The sequence below is a fragment of the Pleurodeles waltl genome, chromosome 7 (assembly GCF_031143425.1).
Source record: "Pleurodeles waltl isolate 20211129_DDA chromosome 7, aPleWal1.hap1.20221129, whole genome shotgun sequence".
NCBI lineage: Eukaryota > Metazoa > Chordata > Amphibia > Caudata > Salamandridae > Pleurodeles > Pleurodeles waltl.
Genome location: NC_090446.1, coordinates 1471328090 through 1471353248, shown reverse-complemented (window position 1 = coordinate 1471353248; position 25159 = coordinate 1471328090). Strand labels below are relative to the sequence as shown.

Sequence of the window (25159 nt, the reverse complement as noted above, 5' to 3'; positions counted from 1 at the left end):
GATTCAAAGTTTAGGACATGATACATTCTTAATTTCTCAATGACAGTGGTTATGATTCAAAGATATGGTCCTAGGAGCTCCCTTTATTTTATGATTAAGTAAATCTCTGTTTTCTAAGAAATCCCAATGATCTGCTTTCTATTGAGAAAGGCTTTCTGATGGTGACTACTGTGGCAAGATGGTGGAGATGAGTTAGGAAAGACAAGATCCTGCCCTGAGCAAGGAGACTTTTGAGGTTGTGATCTCTAAAATGTTCAATGACACTACCACAGAGAATTACTTTTGTTTTGCTAAGAGCTGCAAGGCTGTGTATATCTTTGTTGGAGGTTATGAAGAGTAGAATGCAGGTGTTTTCATTTAAGAAAAATATAAGAAGACAGGTGGAGATTCACACCTTCTCTGAGAAGATTCAAGGATATGACTTGATAGTGCTAATTTGCTGTTTAGGTTCCTTGCAGGTTTACTGGTGATAGATATTTTAAGTTCTGCTTGCTCTTTGGGAGTCAAATTTCATTTTCACTCTCCTTCTGATGTAGGTGTCCTTCTGACTGACAACAGGAAAGTGAACTGAAGGAGATGACTGATTAATGGCATTTTTCTGAGGATGAGATACTATGAGTGAATATGTAGAAGGAACTGGGGTGGGGCATGCCTGACTGAGGGCTTCTTCTGTTAACTGGAACTAGAATGTCTTTCCTTATAATTAGGTGAGGGTCACATTTTGACTGGAGGGCACAGCAAAATGCCCATGGATGCAAATGGCTTAAATATGATTGACTATTAATCTGTATACCTAAATATTAATGCAATTCACCGAGTTCCATGGAGTATCCATTTGCCAGTAACCAAGAAACAAAACAGTGAAGATGTACCGAGGTTGTAATTACTAATGTGATCCACAGATCAGTTCTTAATCTTGGAGTTTACACTTTAGGAAGACTACAATCATTTTTTAACACCGGATAACTGTCCATTAGCAAACGACTGCAGGAAGCTAGGACTTTGACTGCTTGCTTATAATATAGAATAGCCTAGACAAAGCAGTATCTGACTTTAAAAAATGGAGATCAGTATTACACCACTCATTCCGCACTTACCATTCACATCGATTTTAATGGGAGGAGAAGAAAGTGATGATCCAATGGCATTATGAGCCACGCATGAATAGTTTCCCAAGTCAGTGGCTTTCAAGTTCTCCAACATCAAGTCTGACATTGATTGGGTGTGTATTTCATACCCGTCTTTGTACCAGGTGTATCCAGATACGAAAGGGTAACTGGATGTAATCGTACACCTCATGGACACAGTGTCTCCAAATTTGATCCCATTTTTGCTTGCTGGTAAAAGAATTGCTTGTATCCCTTTGGGGATGTCTATAAATAAGAAAGTGGACGGTCACACAATATTGATGTAAATGGAAGCACAACACAACTAAACCCATCCAAAAAGCAACACAATGTAATATCCATTTCAATTTTATATTACTGTTGATGTTCACAATGCATGATATTTCAGGCTGTAGGAAAAATCTTTTGTTATTTTATTTTACTCTGCTTGAAAAGTGGAACACACTGGGAATGTCTTGATCTACCTGAAGGCATTGAACAAGATTGGCTTCACTGACCAGAATAAAAAAGATGACAGACTTAAAAGACATTTACAGGTAGAAGGAAGATTCTTGAGAAATAATTGTATATTCTACAGTAATAGTTAGTAATGAAAATTGTATACCAGCCTAAGATAAATATTGCATATTCTGGGATTTATGCCTGTTACAAAATATGTTGTAGTTTACACTTCCCTCTGTGGACTTAGAAATGGGAATGCAATAAAAAAAATTGCAATATGCATCTTACTCAAGAGACATCATAGATAATGCACAGCGAAATAACAGCAACATTATTGGAAGCAATTCAGGCGTATTTACACACACAAATTAAGTACAGTTTACATTGTACAGAAACTGACATTTTATAAATCTATATCTAATATGCCTGAAATACAGGAAACATAACTAGAAAATCCTAAACTCAAAAATGGATATAATTTAATGCTGTATTATTCTCAACAACTACTTGTGGAATGTAGGCAGGAAACCAAAAATATTGTGGAAGATTTTACAGAGAAATACAAAATGAAATGTTGGTTTTCCTTTTCTAGCTTTCATGAAGCTTTCATAAGTTCACATTAAGGCAAAGTAGAATGTGACAAGGCAAAAATTTCCCTGGCTTGTTGAAAATTTGTAGGGGTTAAAATAAAGTAGATTATGCTTTTACTCTGTGATCAAGTTAAAGCAGTGGCCAATTCATGTTTCAAAAAGAATCCCCCACTTGTTCTCCTTTTCGCTTAAGGTGGTAATATTAAATGCTGTCCTATCTGCCCATATTTATTATTGCACTACATAGCATCTGCCATTAATCAGACTGCCTGATTTACAAGCTTCAGGTGCTCTAAAACTATGTCAGGCTGAAAGTCAGGCTCAGAATATTTCCCCGGAGATTAGGCCTCCTTTCTATGACTTCATGTCAAAGGATATAGAGGGGCTTATTTATGGGGAATTGGCATAGGGTAGCACCACATGTTTTCTTGTTGCACTATGTGGCAGGGAAGGAGCAGTAAAATGCCTTATCTACAGAGTTATGGCTCTCTCCTACCCTCTCCCTAGCGTCAGCACTGATTTTAGCTGTTGTGTGCCAAGCATGCACCTTTGCACCATAGTGCATGTGTGTGTGCATGAGTGTAGCATAGGGTTTGTGCTGGAAGTGTACCCTTCCAGTACAAAATACTATGCTTAGAAACACTTTAAAACATTTACCATGTTGTATGTGTGCTGCACAGTGCAGCACACATGCAAAGTCGGAAAAGAAAGGAAAAATTAAAACATTGCATGCATACTGTCTCACTGGATCCATGCTATACTCGGCTTATGGGTATAGCTCTTTTTACCCATGTGACATAATCAAAATTACCATCTTGATATATCATCATTCACGCTCAGACTGTGAAGGTGATAATTCAAAGATTATTAACTATTCCTAATGATTCTAAGTTGAGTCTTCCAGATGTCGTTGGTGATATATACTAGAGTGAGACAAATATTGTAATTTGCACCTCAAGGAGTTGAGGTAAATATCTCGTCTATGTTTAAGATACAGGATGGACTGGATTCAAAGTTTAGGACATGATACATTCTTAATTTCTCAATGACAGTGGTTATGATTCAAAGATATGGTCCTAGGAGCTCCCTTTATTTTATGATTAAGTAAATCTCTGTTTTCTAAGAAATCCCAATGATCTGCTTTCTATTGAGAAAGGCTTTCTGATGGTGACTACTGTGGCAAGATGGTGGAGATGAGTTAGGAAAGACAAGATCCTGCCCTGAGCAAGGAGACTTTTGAGGTTGTGATCTCTAAAATGTTCAATGACACTACCACAGAGAATGACTTTTTTTTGCTAAGAGCTGCAAGGCTGTGTATATCTTTGTTGGAGGTTATGAAGAGTAGAATGTAGGTGTTTTCATTTAAGAAAAATATAAGAAGACAGGTGGAGATTCACACCTTCTCTGAGAAGATTCAAGGATATGACTTGATAGTGCTAATTTGCTGTTTAGGTTCCTTGCAGGTTTACTGGTGATAGATATTTTAAGTTCTGCTTGCTCTTTGGAGGTCAAATTTCATTTTCACTCTCCTTCTGATGTAGGTGTTCTTCTGACTGACAACAGGAAAGTGAACTGAAGGAGATGACTGATTAATGGCATTTTTCTGAGGATGAGATACTATGAGTGAATATGTAGAAGGAAGTGGGGTGGGGCATGCCTGACTGAGGGCTTCTTCTGTTAACTGGAACTAGAATGTCTTTCCTTATAATTAGGTGAGGGTCACATTTTGACTGGAGGGCACAGCAAAATGCCCATGGATGCAAATGGCTTAAATATGATTGACTATTAATCTGTATATCTAAATATTAATGCAATTCACCAAGTTCCATGGACTATCCATTTGCCAGTAACCAAGAAACATAACAGTGAAGATTTACTGAGGTTGTAATGACTAATGTGATCCACAGATCAGTTCTTAATCTTGGAGTTTACACTTTAGGAAGACTACAATCATTTTTTAACACCGGATAACTGTCCATTAGCAAATGACTGCAGGAAGCTAGGACTTTGACTGCTTGCTTATAATATAGAATAGCCTAGACAAAGCAGTATCTGAGTTTAAAAAATGGAGATCATTATTACACCACTCATTCCGCACTTACCATTCACATCGATTTTAATGGGAGGAGAAGAAAGTGATGATCCAATGGCATTATGAGCCACGCATGAATAGTTTCCCAAGTCAGTGGCTTTCAAGTTCTCCATCATCAAGTCTGACATTGATTGGGTGTGTATTTCATACCCGTCTTTGTACCAGGTGTATCCAGATATGAAAGGGTAACTGGATGTAACCATACACCTCATGGACACAGTGTCCCCAAATTGTATCCCATTTTTGCTTGCTGTTAAAAGAATTGCTCGTATCCCTTTGGGGATGCCTATAAATAAAAAAGTGGGCGGTCACTCAATATTGATGTAAATGGAAGCACAACACAACTAAACCCACCCATAAAGCAACTAAATGTAATATCCATTTCAATTTTATATTACTGTTGATGTTCACAATGCATGATATTTCAGGTTGTAGGAAAAATCTTTTGTTATTTTATTTTACTCTGCTTGAAAAGTGGAAGACACTGGGAATGTCTTGATCTACCTGAGGGCATTGAGCAAGATTGGCCTCACTGACCAGAATAAAAAAGATAACAGACTTAAAAGATATTTACAGGTAGAAGGAAGATTCTTGAGAAATAATTGTATATTCTACAGTAATAGTAATGAAAATTGTATACCAGCCTAAGATAAATATTGCATATTCTGGGATTTATGCCTGTTACAAAATATGTTGTAGTTTACACTTCCCTCTGTGGACTTAGAAATGGGAATGCAATAAAAATAATCGCAATATGCATCTTACTCAAGAGATCATAGATAAAGCACAGCGACATAACAGCAACATTATTGGAAGCAATTCAGGTGTATGTACACAAACAAATTTAGTACAGATTATATTGTACAGAAACTGACATTTTATAAATCTATATTTATTCTGACTGAAATACAGGAAACATAACTAGAAATTCCTAAATTCAGAAATGGAAATATTTTAATGCTGTATTATTCTCAACAACTACTTGTGGAATGTAGGCAGGAGACCAAAAATATTGTGGAGGTTTTTACAGAGAAATACAAAATGAAATGTTGGTTTTCCTTTGCTAGCTATCATGAAGCTTTCATAAGTTCACATTAAGGCAAAGTAGAATGTGACCAGGCAAAAATTTCCCTAGCTTGTTGAAAATTTGTAGGGGTTAAAGTAGATTATGCTTTTACTCTGTGATGAAGTAAAAGCAGTGTCCAATTCATGTTTCAAAAAGAATCCTCCATTTGTTCTCCTTTTCGCATAAGGTGGTAATATTAAATGCTGTCCTATCTGCCCATATTTATTATTGCACTACATGGCATCTGACATTATCAGACTGCTTGATTTACAAGCTTCAGATGCTCTAAAACTATGTCAGGCTGAAAGTCAGGCTCAGAACATTTCTCTTGAGATTAGGCCTCCTTTCATTGACTTCATGTCTAAGGACACAGAGGGGCTTATTTATGGGGAACTGGCATAGGACAGCACCAAATGTCTTCTTTTTGCACTGTGTGGCAGGGAGGGAGCAGTAAAATGCCTTATCTACAGAGATATGGCTCTCTCCTACCCTCTCCCTAGCGTCAGCACTGATTTTAGCTGCTGTGTGCCAAGCATGCACCTTTCCACCATAGTGCTCGTGTGTGTGCATGAGTGTAGCATGGGGTTTGTGCTGGAAGTGTACCCTTCCAGTACAAAATACTATGCTTAGAAACACTTTAAAACAATTAACATGTTGTATGTGTGCTGCACAGTGCAGCACACATGCAAAGTCGGAAAAGAAAGGAGAAATGAAAAAACATTGTGTGCATACTGTCTCAGTGGATCCATGCTATACTCGGCTGATGGGTATAGCTCTTTTTACCCATGTGACATATAAAATATTACCATCTTGATATATCATCATTCACGCTCAGACTGTGAAGGTGATAAATCAAAGATTATTAACTATTCCTAATGATTCTAAGTTGACTCTACCAGATGTCGTTGGTGATATATACTAGAGTGAGACAAATATTGTAATTTGCACCTCAAGGAGTTGAGGTGAAAATCTCACCTATGTTTAAGATACAGGATGGACTGGATTCAAAGTTTAGGACATGATGCAGTCTTAATTTCTCAATGACAGTGGTTATGATTCAAAGATATGGTCCTAGGAGCTCCCTTTATTTTATGATTAAGTAAATCTCTGTTTTCCAAGAAATCACACTGATGTGCTTTCTATTGAGAAAGGCTTTCTGATGGTGACTACTGTGGCAAGATGGTGGAGATGAGTTAGGAAAGACAAGATCCTGCCCTGAGCAAGGAGACTGTAGAGGTTGTGATCTCTTAAATGTTCAATGACACTACCACAGAGAATTACTTTTTTTTGTTAAGAGCTGCAAGGCTGTGTATATCTTTGTTGGAGGTTATGAAGAGTAGAATGCAGGTGTTTTGATTTAAGAAAACTATAAGAAGACAGGTGGAGATTCACACCTTCTCTGAGAAGATTCAAGGATATGAATTGATAGTGCTAACTTGCTGTTTAGGTTCCTTGCAGGTTTACTGGTGATAGATATTTTAAGTTCTGCTTGCTCTTTGGGTTTCAAATTTCATTTTCACTCGCCTTTTGATGTAGGTGTCCTTCTGACTGACAACAGGAAAGTGAACTGAAGGAGATGACTGATTAATGGCATTTTTCTGAGGATGAGATACTATGAGTGAATATGTAGAAAGAACTGGGGTGGGGCATGCCTGACTGAGGGCTTCTTCTGTTAACTGGAACTAGAATGCATTTCCTTATAATTAGGTGAGGGTCACATTTTGTCTGGAGGGCACAGCAAGATGCCCATGGATGCAAATGGCTTTAATATGATTGACTATTAATCTGTATACCTAAATATTAATGCAATTCATCGAGTTCCATGGAGTATCCATTTGCCAGTAACCAAGAAACAAAACAGTGAAGGTGTACCGAGGTTGTAATGACTAATGTGATCCACAGATCAGTTCTTAATCTTGGAGTTTACACTTTAGGAAGACTACAATCCTTTTTTAACACCGGATAACTGTCCATTAGCAAAACGACTGCAGGAAGCTAGGACTTTGGCTGCTTGCTAATAATATAGAATAGCCTAGACAAAGCAGTATCCGACTTTAAAAAATGGAGATCAGTATTACACCACTCATTCCGCACTTACCATTCACATCGATTTTAATGGGAGGAGAAGAAAGTGATGATCCAATGGCATTATGAGCCACGCATGAATAGTTTCCCAAGTCAGTGGCTTTCAAGTTCTTCATCATCAAGTCTGACAATGATTGGGTCTGTATTTCATACCCGTCTTTGTACCAGGTGTATCCAGATACAAAAGGGTAACTGGATGTAACTGTACACCTCATGGACACAGTATCTCCAAATTTTATCCCATTTTTGCTTGCTGGTAAAAGAATTGCTTGTATCCCTTTGGGGATGTCTATAAATAAAAAAGTGGGCGGTCACTCAATATTGATGTGAATGGAAGCGCAACACAACTAAACCCATCCAAAAAGCAACACAATGTAATATCCATTTCAATTTTATATTACTGTTGATGTTCACAATGCATGATATTTCAGGCTGTAGGAAAAATCTTTTGTTATTTTATTTTACTCTGCTTGAAAAGTGGAACACACTGGGAATGTCTTGATCTACCTGAGGGCATTGAGCCAGATTGGCTTTACTGACCAGAATAAAAAAGATAACAGACTTAAAAGACATTTACAGGTAGAAGGAAGATTCTTGAGAAATAATTGTATATTCTACAGTAATAGTTAGTAATGAAAATTGTATACCAGCCTAAGATAAATATTGCATATTCTGGGATTTATGCCTGTTACAAAATATGTTGTAGTTTACACTTCCCTCTGTGGACTTAGAAATGGGAATGCAATAAAAAAAATCGCAATATGCATCTTACTCAAGAGATCATAGATAAAGCACAGCGACATAACAGCAACATTATTGGAAGCAATTCAGGTGTATTTACACAAACAAATTTAGTACAGATTACATTGTACAGAAACTGACATTTTATAAATCTATATTTATTCTGCCTGAAATACAGGAAACATAACTAGAAATTCCTAAACTCAGAAATGGAAATATTTTAATGCTGTATTATTCTCAGCTACTTGTGGAATGTAGGCAGGAGACCAAAAATATTGTGGAGGTTTTTACAGAGAAATACAAAATGAAATGTTGGTTTTCCTTTGCTAGCTATCATGAAGCTTTCATAAGTTCACATTAAGGCAAAGTAGAATGTGACCAGGCAACAATTTCCCTGGCTTGTTGAAAATTTGTAGGGGTTAAAATAAAGTAGATTATGCTTTTACTCTGTGATCAAGTTAAAGCAGTGGCCAATTCATGTTTCAAAAAGAATCCCCCATTTGTTCTCCTTTTCGCATAAGGTGGTAATATTAAATGCTGTCCTATCTGCCCATATTTATTATTGCACTACATGGCATCTGACATTATCAGACTGCCTGATTTACAAGCTTCAGGTGCTCTAAAACTATGTCAGGCTGAAAGTCAGGCTCAGAACGTTTCTCTGGAGATTAGGCTTCCTTTCATTGACTTTATGTCTAAGGACTCAGAGGGGCTTATTTATGGGGAATTGGCATAGGGCAGCACCAAATGTCTTCTTGTTGCACTGTGTGGCAGGGAGGGAGCAGTAAAATGCCTTATCTACAGAGACATGGCTCTCTCCTACCCTCTCCCTAGCGTCAGCACTGATTTTAGCTGCTGTGTGTGCAAGGGTGTGTGCATGAGTGTAGCATAGGGTTTTTGCTGGAAGAGTACCCTTCCAGTACAAAATACTATGCTTAGAAACACTTTAAAATGTTTACCATGTTGTATGTGTGCTGCACAGTGCAGCACACATGCAAAGTCGGAAAAGAAAGGAGAAATGAAAACATTGCATGCATACTGTCTCACTGGATCCATGCTATACTCAGCTGATGAGCCCTTAATAAAGGCGAAACAGGTCCTGGGTTGCTTGCGTTCAGGTTCAGGGAGGACCTGGCTTGCAGTTCAGGCTGGACTGCTCCCATTGTAACAGGGTCAAGACTGATTTGCATATAGCTGGGTCAAAATAGAGGATGGCATGGTGTGCAAAATAACAATGTGCTGGGATGTGGCCTAGAGTAATTACCAGTGGCTGAGATTATTTCAAGCATTCCATCCATCACTTTTTGTATACTTTATTATATCGCCCGTAAGTGGGATGAGTATACCCAGATGTGGGTCCAGTGCACACAGTGTCACTTGGAACCAAGCTATAGTCAGCTGATGAGCCTGTACGAATGGTGAAACTGGTCCTGGGTTGCTTGTGCTCCAGTTCAGGGAGGACCTTGCTTGGCAGTGTGGGCAGCACTGCTATCATTGGAGCAGGGTCAAGGCTGATTTGCATATAGTTGGGTCTCAACTGAGGTAGCATGGTGAGCAAAATAACGATGGGTTGGGATGCAGCCTAAGTAATTACCAGTGGCTGAGATTAAATCAAGCATTATATTCAATGCCTTTTGCATACTTTTTCATTGAGTAGTGGCAGGGCTTCAAACCCCATACTACCCATAGTGCTGTCATTTCAGGAGGTGGGCCTAGGCCCTTTAAAGCCAACACTTTTTGCCTGTAGCATGGGACTCACCCTTCACTTCACTGGGCTGAGGCAGGACTTCAAAGCCCATACTGCCCATAGTGCTGTCATCTGAGGAGGCAGTACCAAAGCTTTCTGCCCTCAACACATGATGCCCCCAAGCGCATGCCTGGGTGAAGACCGGGCTTGAAGTTGGTTTGTCTTCACCGTCCTTGACTGGAGGAGGCTTGGCTTAGCCATACCCCTTGGTTGTATATTGGTCATGAAAGGTTAGTGGTTTGCCAACATCATGTGTTCTGTACATACACAATTGTTTCAGTGATAAGGTGGACGCTTTGTGCTTCAGCAATCTTTAAGAACATCTCTAGTTGAGGTGTGAGTGAGTGGAGTCCGTAGTGAGAGTTTGCCAGTAAAAATAGGGAAAAGAAATGCAGCTGATGCCCTGGTGGAAATGACATCATCTAAACAATCTGAGAAGCAGTCTTCTAAGAGCAAGACACTGAGAGAAATGAATGACTTAATAGAGGATGTGTAGACCATCCTGAATCCATCTACTATTCGCAGCTCTCTTCCCAGAAGCAATTGAGTAGCAAAAATATTTGCAAGGAAGCCAGGCAAACTATGAAAGACATCTATGCAGCAGAGAACCCTCTTTCTGTTGCTATGAATGTTTGTCACAAAGCTCCTCCAAATTGAGTCATTGTGTGTGACAACTTCCACCTTGATTCCTTATGAACCTACTGTGGTTTCTGAAAGCTTCTTTGCTATCATGACCAAGCCAGAATCTGTTACATTGTGAAATCCTATTAATACAAATAACTCCCCATCCAGCAACAGTAACACTCAATGAATCTGATTTATCTGCGACATGTCTCAGGTTGTGAACGACCTTACGTTTGAGCTGGCAGAACTCAAGGCTAGGTCAAGTCATTAACTACGAACTGTGAGCGATCACACCTTGTTTCCAACAACTGTTTTTCTAAACCATCAATCTACTATGCTTTCCCAACAATGTGGTGGTTATAGCCCAGGAACAATAGTCAACCACTGCTCACACTGCTCCAAGCGAAAAGGCTATTTGGAATACCTGAGGCCAGTTCGAAAGGTGGTGCCTCCATCAAGGAAAACTGCTAATACTGGTAAAAGTCAGGTCACATACAGAAACCCACTTATCATTCACCAGGAAATAATTAATTAATTTGTGAGGGAAAATATGCCTACTCTCCCATACCTGCTTGAATTAGTCGCCCGACTCACATATGATCAAGGGGTCATTACCCCTGTGTGAGTGCCAGAACCCTCCCTTCCCCTATTAAGCCCTTTTGCACTTATGATGCTCATACAGGGAGTGGGAGGGCTGTACACATGCACAATGCGACCAGGCTTTCATGTGGACCAAGAGACGGTAGCGACTCATTGATTAACCAAGTGATTCATTGGATTCAAGACATTCACAAATGCACTTCTGTCTGTTTGAAGTATAACCCACTCATGTGAAGGGATGAGTGCCAACACGCTAGAGACATCATACTCCACGACCTCTCAGAGGAATCCTGTTCAACTGTAGAAAGAGTGGATTGATTCTGCATGTCGGGACCCCAAAATCTGTCCTGACTATCTTTCTTTAAATCTGATGATGAATGGAACATTCTTTCCTGGAATACTGCCAGCCTCGAATTCAAACAGTCAGATCCAAACTGGGGTTATTTTACTGACTCAATTGACATTTGTCTATTGCAGGAAGCTTGGTGTGTAGAACCAGTCTATGGATTACGTTTTACTAGCTTTTCCAATGAAGCTGCTTTGCAGGGGAAAGGGAGATCAGCATGCGGGCTGAAGATCTGAATGATTATTACAATTAATTGTAGAATCAGAAGGTTTTCTATAAACTCCCTGGATAGTTTATCGATCAATTCACCCAATGTCAAGAATTTATGTATTTCAATGTCTACAATAGCAATCATGGTCAGAATGTGGAGCACACTCATTTATTTTGAGTCTATGTTGATTTAGACAATTCATTAGGACCAGTAGTAGTTACAGGTGACTTCAACATCAGTTTTTGAGCCATTCGGTCATTCCCAAGTGGCCATTACAGAGGACGAAGATGCCATTTGGAGCATTCCTCAACTGTACTTCCACTAGTAAAAAAAACAGTCAGTCCTTTCTATTCTACTACTGAGTATGACAATGCTTCTAGAACTTAGAGCTTTCAATGGCCACTGACCCTCTAATGTAGTAGGTGCTAACATATTTAGGAGTCTACACCAGTCAAGTAGAATATACTCTATCTTACTAGCCCTTCAACCATTGCCACATATGAACAGGATGAAGATCTTTGAGAGACTTGACAGTGAGCGGAACACCCTATACCTAATGGTGAGAGGGTACCTGGTAATTAATCCTCATGTTCACAATTTCATACATCATGAAGATTTAAGCCTGTTGAATAATAAGCAGACACTAAAGTGGTCTCATCTAAAATCCAACCAAGTACAATGTTCCAAATTGATAGTAAAGTGTCAGATATCACTGTGTAAATGAGAAATAAAGGAGCGAAGGAGTGAATCTACTATTGGAATCTCATGAAACTTTATTTGACTATCTTCGTAGGTTCTTTACCAGGGAATGTAAAGGACCGCCTAAAAAGAAACCTAATCATTCTTGGCCCACCAACCAATGTAGTCAAGTAAAGGTGGCCTTAATTAAGTTTATTAAAGTCAAAGATTTGACCAAATAATTTTGTGAAGGAGAAATTACAAGTCAGTGCTGCCCAAAGCAAAATCTAATTGGCAGATGGATGATCACCGACAGAACAGGGGATAATACATTATTTTAGAACATAGTAGCTCATGGCAGCAGCCACTCATCTACCAAAGCTGATTTCCACCATCAGCCCGAGTGTGAGTCAAGCATTTTCAGGACTTTGTTCTGCGGCTCATAATTTGGTAATAGGACTGCATGTTTAGGATGGCAGAACAGCATAGTGAAGGAGACTAGGTACTATCCACCCCATTCATAACTGTTGGCCTAATTCCTGGCTAGCTAACAGTGCCTCACCCAGGCCACAAACCTCCTGGGGTGAAGGGTGACTATGACAATCTGAACATGGCATTATGCGTCCCCACAGAAGCCGTGAAAAAGATCTTACCCCATTTTTACTTCTATTCATTCATGCCAAGGCAAGACACAAAAGCTGCTGGATGAGTTTTCAATGCATGCATTGAAACGCTCACAAGCTAGCATATATAGAGTGAGCTGCGATAATTAGGAAGCTAAAACAAAGTAAGGTAATCAGCATCACGAACATGGTAAAGAAGATAATTAATCCAAATCTGATGTATGTGATTCAAGATGTTCTAGAGCTTCAAGAAGTTAATACCTAACACTATGTCTACACTGAAAGCATAGTGGGTGTACCCATCTGCCAAGCCTGATCTAAGGGATTAGCCCCAACCCCATACCTGGAATAGTGGCAGGAGTTAGTCAGTGATGTGGATGGCAATCACCTCAGGAGGCTGGTAGATTAGTGTCAGCCACATTGCGTGTCGCACAGCATGAGCCCGAGAACAGTTGTGGCTGGAATGCCCTCTGCCCCTTCTGGGTCAGTGCATCACTTATATAATAAACCATGCCAAATTGGAAGTACAGTTCCAATACAATATTATGTCTAGGTGGTAGAAGCTGTCTTTTGAGCAGGCAAAACAAATCATTTTATAATCTACAGAGTTCTTTAGCCTTGGACAGAAGGTACAGATTACATGTTATGCAAAGGCTAACTAAACAAACAGCTTGTTCCTCATGTTCCTGAATAAAAGACAGCTGATGAAAATATGTAATAATCATCCCTGAAAGCAGTCTTACTAAAATGAATAAAATAGGAACACAAAAATAAAGATAAAACAGCGGTGACCAACCCGAGCCTTAGAAGTCCTCATGATACCCTCCTCTTGCCAGTTATAGAAGACATATTCTAAAAACCCATCTAAAAGTACTACACTAATAAAAACATCTAAAATCCTAAAAGCAATAAAATGTTACCACCAACAACCAGAGCAAACCATTAAAAGAGCCAATTAAAAGTAGTTGATTTGGGTCCAAAACAAAGGGCAAATTTAAAAGTAATCAGAGGCATTTATGATTTCATCCAAAAATCTGTAGAAAGGGAGTCCAAGGATGATCTCGCATCCGCAGATGTCACAACCATCAAAGCCTCAGTGAGCAAGTCGAGAGAACATACATGATCTAGAAACTCAGCGTCCGCTGAAGAAGTGGCATCCTGTGCAATGGCCACAGTTGTTGAGCCAGATGAAAACATACTTGAAGCCATAACGGCCATATCCACATGGGATGGTTCATAAAAGGCATCTTAAAGCAACTGTACATTCTTAGGACAATTCCAGGAATTAACCCTCAGTGGGATCAGCACAAGAACCATGTCTGTAGATGATATGATTAGCTGTGTAAAACACACATCCACTGCACACTTGAAAGGGCACTAAAGACAGTGGGCCACAGGTTGCATACAGTAGAACTGTACTGCTTGAGAGGGCAAAGACCAGTTGTTGTTTAGTTCCAGCAACAAAGACACACCAAAGTGCTTTACCATGCATTCATGACACAGCTGGACATTTGGCAGTGACAAAATTAATCAGCTTACAGATGGAACATCCATTAAGCAAAAAAAAATAACAATAGAAAAATATGTCCCACAAAACACTGGAAAACAAAGAGTGTATAATAATGGTATCACATCAAAGACAGACTGGAAAGTTCTGAAAAAACAGACTCAGTTACTTTAAAAAAATGCACAACACCAGCAGCATTTGAAGCATAAAAAATGAGTCTCACAAGTTCACAGAAGGACCTTGAAAAGTTTAAGATAGACTGTCGGGGTCATTCTGAGTTTGGCAGGCCGCCACCTGACTGCTGGTGCTGGCAGGATACTGCCAGACCTATTCCGACTTCACCGCAGGGCCAGTAGGCGGAATCAGTATTCCTGCCCACCTCCCCTGCGGTGAAGAGGGCCTTAACATTGACGCCGGCTCAGAATCGAGCTGGTGTCAATGTGGCGGTGCAGCGGGTGCAGCAGTACCTGTTGCGCATTTCACTGCCCATAATTCGGGCAGTGAAATGCACAACAGGGCTGTGCATAGGGCCCCCCAGAACTCCATTCCACCAGCTTTTCCACAGCGGTGTGAACCGACATGGAAAGGCTGGCGGAATGGAACTCGTAAAACGGTGGGCAGCACTGCTTGCAGCGCTGCCCAGGTGGATCACAACCTCCGGGACCGGCGGGACTGCCATGCAGGAGGCTGACTCCAGCCTGGCCATGTTGGCGGTATTGCCGTGGTGTTTTGGCCGCAGTCAGAATGTGGCGGACCGGACGGCCACTACCGTGGCAGTCCGATGATCACCCCGAGTGGCCCCAACTATCTCGGCGGATCACTTTGCCACTTACAATTCAAATGTTTCACCAGCAGATGTAAGCGCCACTTGTTTCTGAAACTTGTTTAGTCACCTCAACTTGTCAAAGTTAACATTATATGTAGGAAAGGAAGACCACAAACTTGCTACCCTAACCTAATGCTTCTGAGGAAATAACACATTACCACAGAAGGTCACTGTTTGAGAAAAAGAAATCAAATATGGGACACCTGATCTCACCCCACAGTAGCCTTGATCACTCAACATTCCATCTGAATCATCTAAAACACTGGGCAATTCAAGGGGACAGAAATTCCCTTCAAGTACCAAGCTAAACTAGCTGCTGATGCATTAGAAACGCAATGTCACTTGTTTACAAATAATAGAGTGGCTTACAGAAATTTCACAAACACTACCACGAGAAAGACTTCCTTTTTCATGCTCATATATTTGTAATCGAAAGGAATTTCCCACACCTCATGAATACAATTTTCCCCTAAACCTCCAAAGCTGCCTATCAGAAAATATTTCAAGCACAATGTGAATTGGAGCATGGAGATTGGCAGGGATCTTAATCTATACACTAACCACATGTCTCAGCCATTGTTAAAGAAACTTTTCCAACACTTCAATATTTAGGCCCGTATTTCTACTTTTTTTGCGCCCCATTTGCGTCGTTTTTTGACGCAAAAACGGCGCAAACTTGCAAAATACCATTGTATTTTGTAGGCTTGCGCCGTTTTGCGTCAAAAAGCGGCGCAAATGCGGCGCTAAAAAAAGTATAGATACGGGCCTTAGTACTCTATGGGGGTCATTACGACCTCGGCAGTCTTTTCAAACCATTTTTGTGACTGTGCCTGTTTGTGGATTCCCTGTCTGGGTTAGTTTGACAGTTGGGCTGTTTGTACGTCTCTCCATACAGTGACACAAAGGGGGCTAGGGTGTAGCCTGCATATTCTGATGAGCCATCTGTGATAGGAGGGAGGGGACGAGTGGTCACTCGCACCTAAAAGGGCTGTGCCTGCCCTCACACAATGCAGTCTCCAACCCCCTGGTGTGTGTCTGAGGCCTTTCCTGGGAAAGGCAGGATTTCACAAACAAGTGAGACTTTTCTTTGAAGTAAGCCTACTTCGAAGGCCAAAATGGGTATACAAAGAGCACCCAAAACCACAGATTTTAGACACTTCTTGGGGTAGACACACTACCTCACAGCCACCTCTGGACAAGAAACCTGCTGGTGAAGAATCAATGAACCAGACCTGCCAAGAGGAACTGCCTGGCTGCCCAAAGGACTCACTGGGACTGCTTTTCTGAGAGGGACTGCTGCCTTGCTGTTGCTCTGTTGCCTTGCTGCTCTCTGGCTGTGCTGGGAAGTGCTATCGAAGGGCTTGGGTAGAGCTTGCCTCCTGTTCCCTGAAGTCTCAGGACCAAAAAGACTTCACTTCTGCAACTGGGCTCCTTGTGCGGAGAAAATTTGATGCACGGCCTGCTAAAAACGACACACAGCCTGCCCCATGGTGAGAAATCCACTGCACGCTGAACCGGAATGACGCAGCCCGACTTCGCAAGGAGAAGATTGACACAGCACCTGCGTTGCAAACGGAACTTTGACGCACGGCCCACCGGATCGATGCACAGCCGACACGGGATGACGCAGCCCGACTTCCAGAGAGGAATCGACGCAGGACCTGCCCTGCAGGAGAAATTTCCACGCAATGCACACTGGATCGATGCAGCGCTTGTGACTTTGCTCCGCAAGGCCAGGATTCCACGCACCGTCTCCAGGGGACCAGAAAATCCTGAAACCCAAAGAGGAACCAAGTCTGCATGCTGAAAATCGACGCAAAGTCTTCCTCTGTGTGGAAAATAACGATGCAAGTCGGTGTGCGAAGGGACGAAACCGACGCACATCTCCCCGTTTTCCACACATTGCCTCCTCTGCGGTCCCTTGCGGTGATTTTGAACTCCAACCAGGTACTTTGTGCTTGCAAGAGACCTTTATTGTTTTTAAGAGACATTCATTTGTTTTTCAAAGACTTAAGACACTTTATATCACTTTTACACTGATATCTCAACATTTACTTATTGCATTTTAATCGTTTTGACCTGCATCTTTTCAGAAACATATTATATATTTTTCTAAACACCTTGTGGTGTATTTTGTGGTGCTATATGGTGTTATTGTATGATTACAAGTACTTTACACATTGCCTTCTAAGTTAAGCCTGACTGCTCAGTACCAAGCTACCAGAGGGTGGGCACAGGATAATTTGGATTGTGTGTGACTTACCCTGACTAGAGTGAGGGTCCCTGCTTGGACAGGGGGTGACCTGAGTGCCAACCAAATAACCCATTTCTAACAGAACCTCATCCCAAATAATCCCATCAGAAACTGAAATAACAGACATGTTCACTAGAGACAGGACTCTTCTCACTTTGTGTGAAGACAAATAAGGCTTCAATACCTCATCTATCAGTTTGACAGCAGAGCACTGAGTAAGATAATGCAGACATCCAATCCACAAATAGGACCATGGATGGATCAGGTAACTGTATTTAATCCAGTTAAAAAGCTTATGCATTCCATGAAGAGAAGTGGCAGTTAAATCTGAAGAGAAGTCGTGAATTTCCACAAAGTACCCAGAAGTAAACCTGTGTGAAGACAAGAGCCATTGTAGGGGAAAGAGAACTGGTAGATGCCTCTGTTGGTTTAAGAAGCAGTTGAAAATGGTAGACTTTCATCTGGTGCATTTCTAGTGCTTGTAGTAGTAATCTGAATCAAGAAAGGGTCATTTTCCGCCCTCCCCAGCCTAGTGGAAATAATTTCAGTGTTGTTCAATGCTTGAAGAGATAACTCTGTTTCCACCCGCTAACCCAGCAGAAAACTCATAACGGCCCCGGTGGTGAGGCTGCCACAATGGCAGCAACCTACCCATCAGAACTTCGGCGGACGGCCGAAGTTATAATCAGGCCCATGGTCTTACATTTGGGTGGTGCACATGCACAGAAGTACAATTCGTTATAACATTGTTCTACTATTCTGTATTTCCCTATGTCTTCCAATAAAAAATGGTACCTCACTTGTGTGGGTAGGCCTAGTGGCTGCAACAGAAAATGGTCCAAATCCAACTTCAATACATCAAAGGTTTCTTTGCTAAACTAACCCATTTTGTGTGAAGTGGATAGCTGTAGCTTTTGGAACCCAGCTTAGCCAGCATCTAAGGAACCCTAGCAAACCCATATATTTTTGGAAACTAGACACCTAAGGAAATCCAGGATTGGGTGACTTCGACAGCTCTCACCAGTTTCTACTCACTAGAATCCCTTGGGAAATTCAAACTTTGACTAGTAAAGAACACCTTTTCCTCACATTTCTGTGATGGAACGTTCTGGAATCTATGGGGAGTCACAAACTTCCTACCACCCTGTTTTGCCCCACTTCTGCCAATAAAAATCCTGCTGGAATACAAGCTTTGATTGAACGCTTTTTAACTTTTTTATCGGAAAGGGAGTTGGAGTTAAATACTAGGAAAACTAAATCTATGTCCTTTAACCCTTGCCAATCTTTGAAAGGGCGTATTCAATCACAAAACAAAATCCTTGTGCAACTGCCCAACTTTGACTATCAAGGAGTGAGGCTAACTAGCGATGAATGTTAGTCATGGCAGATTACCAAGAATGTGTTAAAGTTGCAGCAGGAGCCCATGACCAACACAGCTTTGTATGGATCAGAGCTATGGATACATATATAAACGAAACAAGGCTAGCAGTGGTTGAAAACAAATGTTCAGTCTTTATCAAATTTATCACAGAAAGCTCCTCACATAACTCAATTAATCAACTTAAGTGTACAAGCAATCCCTCAACAAATTCTTGTGTTCAAAGGGCTATATGAGAATTCTTTGGCTAATGTACGTTAAAATGTATTGTATAATTTAGATCTAGCTGTCCATTGGGAATCTCCTCCTGATGTTCATCTGATAGATAAATCTGCTATCAAAGAGAAATTCATGGCCTTTCTGTGGGATGAGGATTTGCAGAAATATAAAGCAGGAAGCCTGGCAGTAGGATTCTCACAAATCTTCGCCATCATTTGAATTGTTTCTTGATAAGACTAAGTGCCCCCTAGCGAAGCAGCTGTACATTAAATTTAGTTATGAGATTCTGCCAGTTAATAGCTTTTGTAGTCAATGGGGAGAGACATTGTGCACCTTCACTTTATGCCATTCTTGTGGATTTGAGACTGAAAGGTTCCAACACTTGCTTTTTTGCAATGCTTATCAAGCTCCCAGAAAGAAATGGACTAACCAGTCTGTTGCCTTCAAAGTGGTCAGAGATTGTGAAATAGCATTGAGAATTTTAAGAACAAATGTGATAATTTATTTATTACCAGCATTGCTACATTTGTCCAGCATTACAGAACAATCTCATTGATGCATAGTGCATTTTTGATACAACTCTATCTTTATTTTGCACAAAAACACTTAATTCTGAAGATATTTGATGGTATTAATCATTGAACTTTTTTCATGAGCAAGTATCTAAATCGATGTTTGCGATTTTAATAGATAAAATGATGAGTTGATTTTATTCACTTTAGTTGATTTTAAACGTGGTGTGGTTTGACTGTATGAATGTAACTGTTTTAGACAACTGTGAGTTTTCAATTAAGTTGTATCAGGAATAAAGAAGTTGAACAAGCAATCGAAATTCATATTACTTGCCCTAAAATGGATTTTATATTTCCTGAAATTAATCTGACATGCACTCAAAAGAGAATATATATTTTGCAATGCAGCACATGAACATGCAGCATGAATAGGTTGTAGTACACAAATATGCAGTTGGAGGAGACTGTGCCACAAAGGCAGAGACATAATAATACTATTGCCCTCATTACAAGCTGGGTGGAACAGTATTACTGCATGGATCATTGTGGCGATACCTCTCAGAACAATTGGAATTAATATTGGATCAATTGTAAAAGTCTCATTACAAGTTGGTGATGAAGCTGCCCTAAAGGCGGAAATACCACTGAAATATTTTGCTTGTCTACAGCTGGCTGTATATTATGGTAACTGACAAATGTGTTGAGAAATAGTATTTCCAAGACAAATGTACACACATCAGCTCACACACATCTACACTGATATGAAAAAACAACACCACAGAACAAGGCTCTTGAGTAAGAGCATCACAAACCCAGACGACACACGATGTAGATGTGAAATAAAGTCATGACGTGAACATAACATATTACATTTAAGACAAAAATACCACACAGAACCCAATAAATTAAACTACTAGCTACAATATCAAGGCCTCTGGAAGGCTTAGTCTACCTCCCACTCTAGCCCCAACTATCCCAGCACAAGAGATCTCCATAATATCTCCATCTACACCCCATCCAAATCAAGGAAAGAAGCTTAAGTACAGAATCTATACAACTGGATAGCTCATTAGTAACTGTAACTTAATGCCAACTATCTAACAGCACACATGGAGATCGAAGACTATTTTCTGGGTGTCTTGGCAATGGTCTGGCCAGCCTCAGAGAACTCTGCATTGCATGAAATCAGAAGAACTTGAGGGCATTCCTTCAAAAGTCTTCCTCCTTCTCAGAGCAGATTGTAACCTTGTAAACAGCTACAGGAACACTGTACCCCCCAAGAAAATTGTGATAGGACCTAATCAAGACATTCATAGTCAATGTCAACATTTGCATTTGTGTGCCACATAAACAATCAATTATGACCCTATTCAAAAAGGTACTGAGTGAACACCATGCAACCACACTACACAGGCTAATCCTTCTCAGGCATCTAGGGCTACCCTTTCACCTGACAGTGGCACATCACCCTTCTCCGAGTGCTCCCGCTCACTCACAATGGAATGGGAGCAGGTGAGGGGAGAGCAACAATGACTTCATTTGGCACACCAGCTGTCGCAGATGTTTTTAGGACACTAAGGCCCATATTTATACTTTTTTTTGCGCCACATTTGCGTAATTGTTTGACGCAAAAGCGGCGCACATGTGGCGCTAAAAAAGTATAAATATGGGTGTTGGAAAATGGGTTATTGGTAAGGGCAGGTAGGTACCTACACCTAGCAACAAGCCACTAACCTCCACCTAGGTACAGTTAGGTCTCAATAAATTAATCCCAGCTCAACCCTTGGTAGCTTGGCAACGAGCGTCAAGGCTTAACTTAGGAGACAGTGTGTAAAGCATTCAAATATCACAAAACAGTAATTAAATAAAACACAGGAAACAGTTTAAAAATCCAAAACCAATTTATAAAAATAGTTTATATTTTGATCTTTAAAATGACACAAAAACGAATAAAATTGGTTCAGGGGAACCGGGGATATGAATTTAAAAAAAATTATTATTTTTCTAGCGCTTAGAAACAAAAAGCGCCAATCGGGTCATCTGGTTGCACCTCGACCGGGGCAAAGTCAAAGTTTCAGGCCGACCGCGATGGAGCCCTGCTCGGCTACAAGTCGCGGGAGGCCTCGGTTAAAAAGTTACCTTCTGACTTAGGGGGTGATTCTGACCTCGGCGGTAAAATGCCCTTACCGCCGGTCATAAAACTGCCATAACACCGCCGCGGCCGCGGGCAACCGCCACGGTCATTCTGACCCACAACGGCCAAACCTCAAAAAATCCGTCCTCCACTGCAGCCCGCCACATCGGCGGGCAGCGATAAACTGGAGATGACCAAACCTCCACCGTCACGCCAACAGAAATACGCCCATGCCATTACGACCCACGAATCCACACGGCGGTCATTCAAACGCGGTATTCCATTGGCGCTACACACCGCCGCGGTCAGAATACACACACATCACCAAAACACAGCCACATTGGACAATTTGAAATACACACACCTGATACACATACACACACCACTCCCACACAATCAACCAACTATAAAACACACACCCACATCACCCACAAACCCCTGCGACCAGAATTACTGAGAGAAGGAGAGAGAGACACAGCAGACAATCCCTAGCAAGACACACTGAGGCACACTACACCATCACACACACCACATAGTAGCACAAAGGACCACACACCAACATACTCATCATCACATACACCACCCCACACCTCACCCACACCACCCCATGGCACCCCAAAGGCACCCACGCTTTTCGGACCAAGAACTCCGGGTCATGGTGGAGGAAATCCTAAGAGTGGAACCCCAGCTCTTCGGCTCGCAGGTGCAGCACACCAGTATAGCCAGGAAGGCGGAGCTATGGCAGCGGATCGTGGACAGGGTCAACGCGGTGGGACAGCATCCCAGGAATAGGGAGGACATCCGCAAAAGATGGAACGACCTACGGGGGAAGGTCCGATCGATGGTCTCCAGGCACAACATCGCGGTCCAGAAGACTGGCGGCGGACCCCCACCCACCCCTCCCGAATTTACATCGTGGGAGCAAGAGGTCTTGAACATCCTGCATCCTCAGGGCCTCGCTGGAGTAGCCGGAGGAATGGACTCTGGTAAGTCCAATCTCAACTACTATATCCCCCCCACCCCACCAGCATGCCAACCCACACCCCCACCCTCACCCCCAACCCCCCAGCACATATCCTCCCTGACAATGTCTCACCAGTACAACCCACCCATCCCAACACCAACTCCTGCATGATAACACAATTCATGGGCACCCATCACCTATGCATGACCACTGCACTAACCCCTCCCCCCCACTAAATACCCTCACAACACCTCCCTCAAGGGAATGCCTGCACTGGGGAACAAGGGCACCCATAACACGCACGCTATTGCACACACAGAAACAATAACCAAACTCTCTTACCTCATGCAGGACCCGAACGACAACACACCAGCCAGGAGGGTCCAGAACTGTCCATCCCACCACCGGAACAGGCCCACACTGAGGATAGCAGCTCTGTCGACAGTGAACCTGATGACCAGCCCGGACCATCGGGGACCTCTGGGCAGTCGGTTCCCCTCAGGCAGCTACAGGCCACACCAGACCCGACCCCCTCTGCCGACACCAGCACAGCTCCCACCCAGCGGGCCCATGCCTCTGTCTCTAGGACAGCTCAATCAGCGGTGTGTCCGCCACTACAGGGCACCCAGGCTAACCCAACACCCCAACAACAACAGGGACCTGGGGGCAGTGGGAGCGGGCACACCGGCCAGGGGACAGAGGCCGGGGGAAACCGGGCAGCTCGGAGGGCTGCTGTGCGACAGGGGGGGGAGGAGAGGCCCAGGGAACCCACTCTCCAAGAGGCCCTCACCACCATCATGGCAGCCTACCACCACTCCCAAGAAACGATGGCGACGGTACTGGCCAGGTTCACTGAGGTCCAGGCACAGCAGGAAGAACGCTACATGGGGTTCAGGGAGGAGCTGAGAATCATCGGGACCGCAATGGGGACCATCGTCCTGGCCCTCCACAGGATAGAGGACGCGTTGCGGGACCATGGTGCACCACACAGGGCCCCTGTCACTAGGCCGGACCAGGAACAGCCTACCACCTCCGCCGGCGCTAGTGGACAGGAGGTCCCAACACCTCGACAGCCCCCCAGAACCCCACCTCCTGCTGAAGAACAACCACCCCGTAAGAGGAGCCTGAGACCAAAGAAAAAGACAGAGTAGGATGTCAAGACCCCCGCCAGCAGGACATACCCCCTGAACTCTTCCCACTGTCCCACATTGCCAGCCTATCCAACCATGAACTGCCTATGCTCCATCCTTCCCCAGGCAAAAGAACAATGCACCTGTGAGACTGAGAACTGGACTCTGCCATGGATATTCCTCCACCCCCACCCATCACCCTTAGAATCACATGTACCGATATCTAGCACTGTAAATAAATCACATATTGCACAATAATCTGTTTTGAGTCATGCTGTCTTATTAACAAATGTATTACATATCACTGTTCAATTTCTGTTCTGTCAATTAGTCATGACAACATACCAATGTCAATACGCTGTATTTCAAGGGCGAACCAAGCAGAAGTCAGGTACTGAGTCAGACAGCACTGAGAAGGGAAGGGAAAGGCAAAAATTACTGAAAAACATCTGTGGGGAACTACAGAAAGTACAGATGCAGGAGGCTAGAAGCAATTGGGAAATGGCGTGGGTGATTCTTACCTGGGTGTCACTGGAAATACTGTTGTATCACTCTATCCCTATTGTCTGTGTCGTCCTCTGAGTCTTCCTCCTCTTCACTCTCCACAGGCTCCACGGCTTCTACAACACCACCATCTGGACCATCCTCCTGCAGGAAAGGCACCTGGCGTCGCAAAGCCAGGTTGTGAAGCATACAGCAGGCCACGATGATATGGCACACCTTCTTTGGTGAGTACATTAGGGATCCACCAGTCATTTGCAGGCACCTAAACCTGGCCTTCAGGAGTCCAAAGGTTCGCTCAATCACCCTCCTACTACGCCCATGGGCCTCATTGTAGCGTTCCTCTGCCCTTGTCCGGGGATTCCTTACTGGGGTCAGTAGCCACGGCAGGTTGGGGTAACCAGAGTCACCTATTAGCCACACACGTTGTCTCTGTAGCTGCTCCATCACATAGGGGATGCTGCTATTTCACATCACATACGCGTCATGCACTGACCCAGGGAACTTGCCATTTACATGGGAGATGTACTGGCGGGCCAAACAGACCACCTGGACATTCATCGAATGATAATTCTTTCTGTTTCGGAACACCTGCTCATCGTCTTTTGGGGGTTCCAAAGCCACATGGGTCCCATCAATGGCACCAATGATGTTGGGGATGTGTCCAAGGGCATAGAAATCACCCTTCACTGTAGGCAAGTCACCCTCCTCGGGGAAAATGATGTAGCTCCGCATGAGTTTCATCAGGGCAGACAACACTCTG

General features: G+C 42.5%; 1 protein-coding gene across 2 annotated transcripts in view; it reads right to left on the bottom strand.

The window, feature by feature from the left end:
* Positions 1 to 25159, bottom strand: part of LOC138246525 (B-cell receptor CD22-like) — a 260463-nt gene that overhangs the window by 119251 nt on the left and 116053 nt on the right. Inside the window, exons 5-7 of one of the 2 annotated variants that reach the window (XM_069201180.1) lie at positions 7415 to 7690; positions 4261 to 4536; positions 1098 to 1373 (exon numbers count right to left, since the gene is read on the bottom strand). In XM_069201180.1, the coding sequence (XP_069057281.1) occupies positions 1098 to 1373; positions 4261 to 4536; positions 7415 to 7690 (828 nt within the window). The remainder of the gene's footprint in view (positions 1 to 1097; positions 1374 to 4260; positions 4537 to 7414; positions 7691 to 25159) is intronic. The other variant, XM_069201181.1, reaches the window with a different exon arrangement.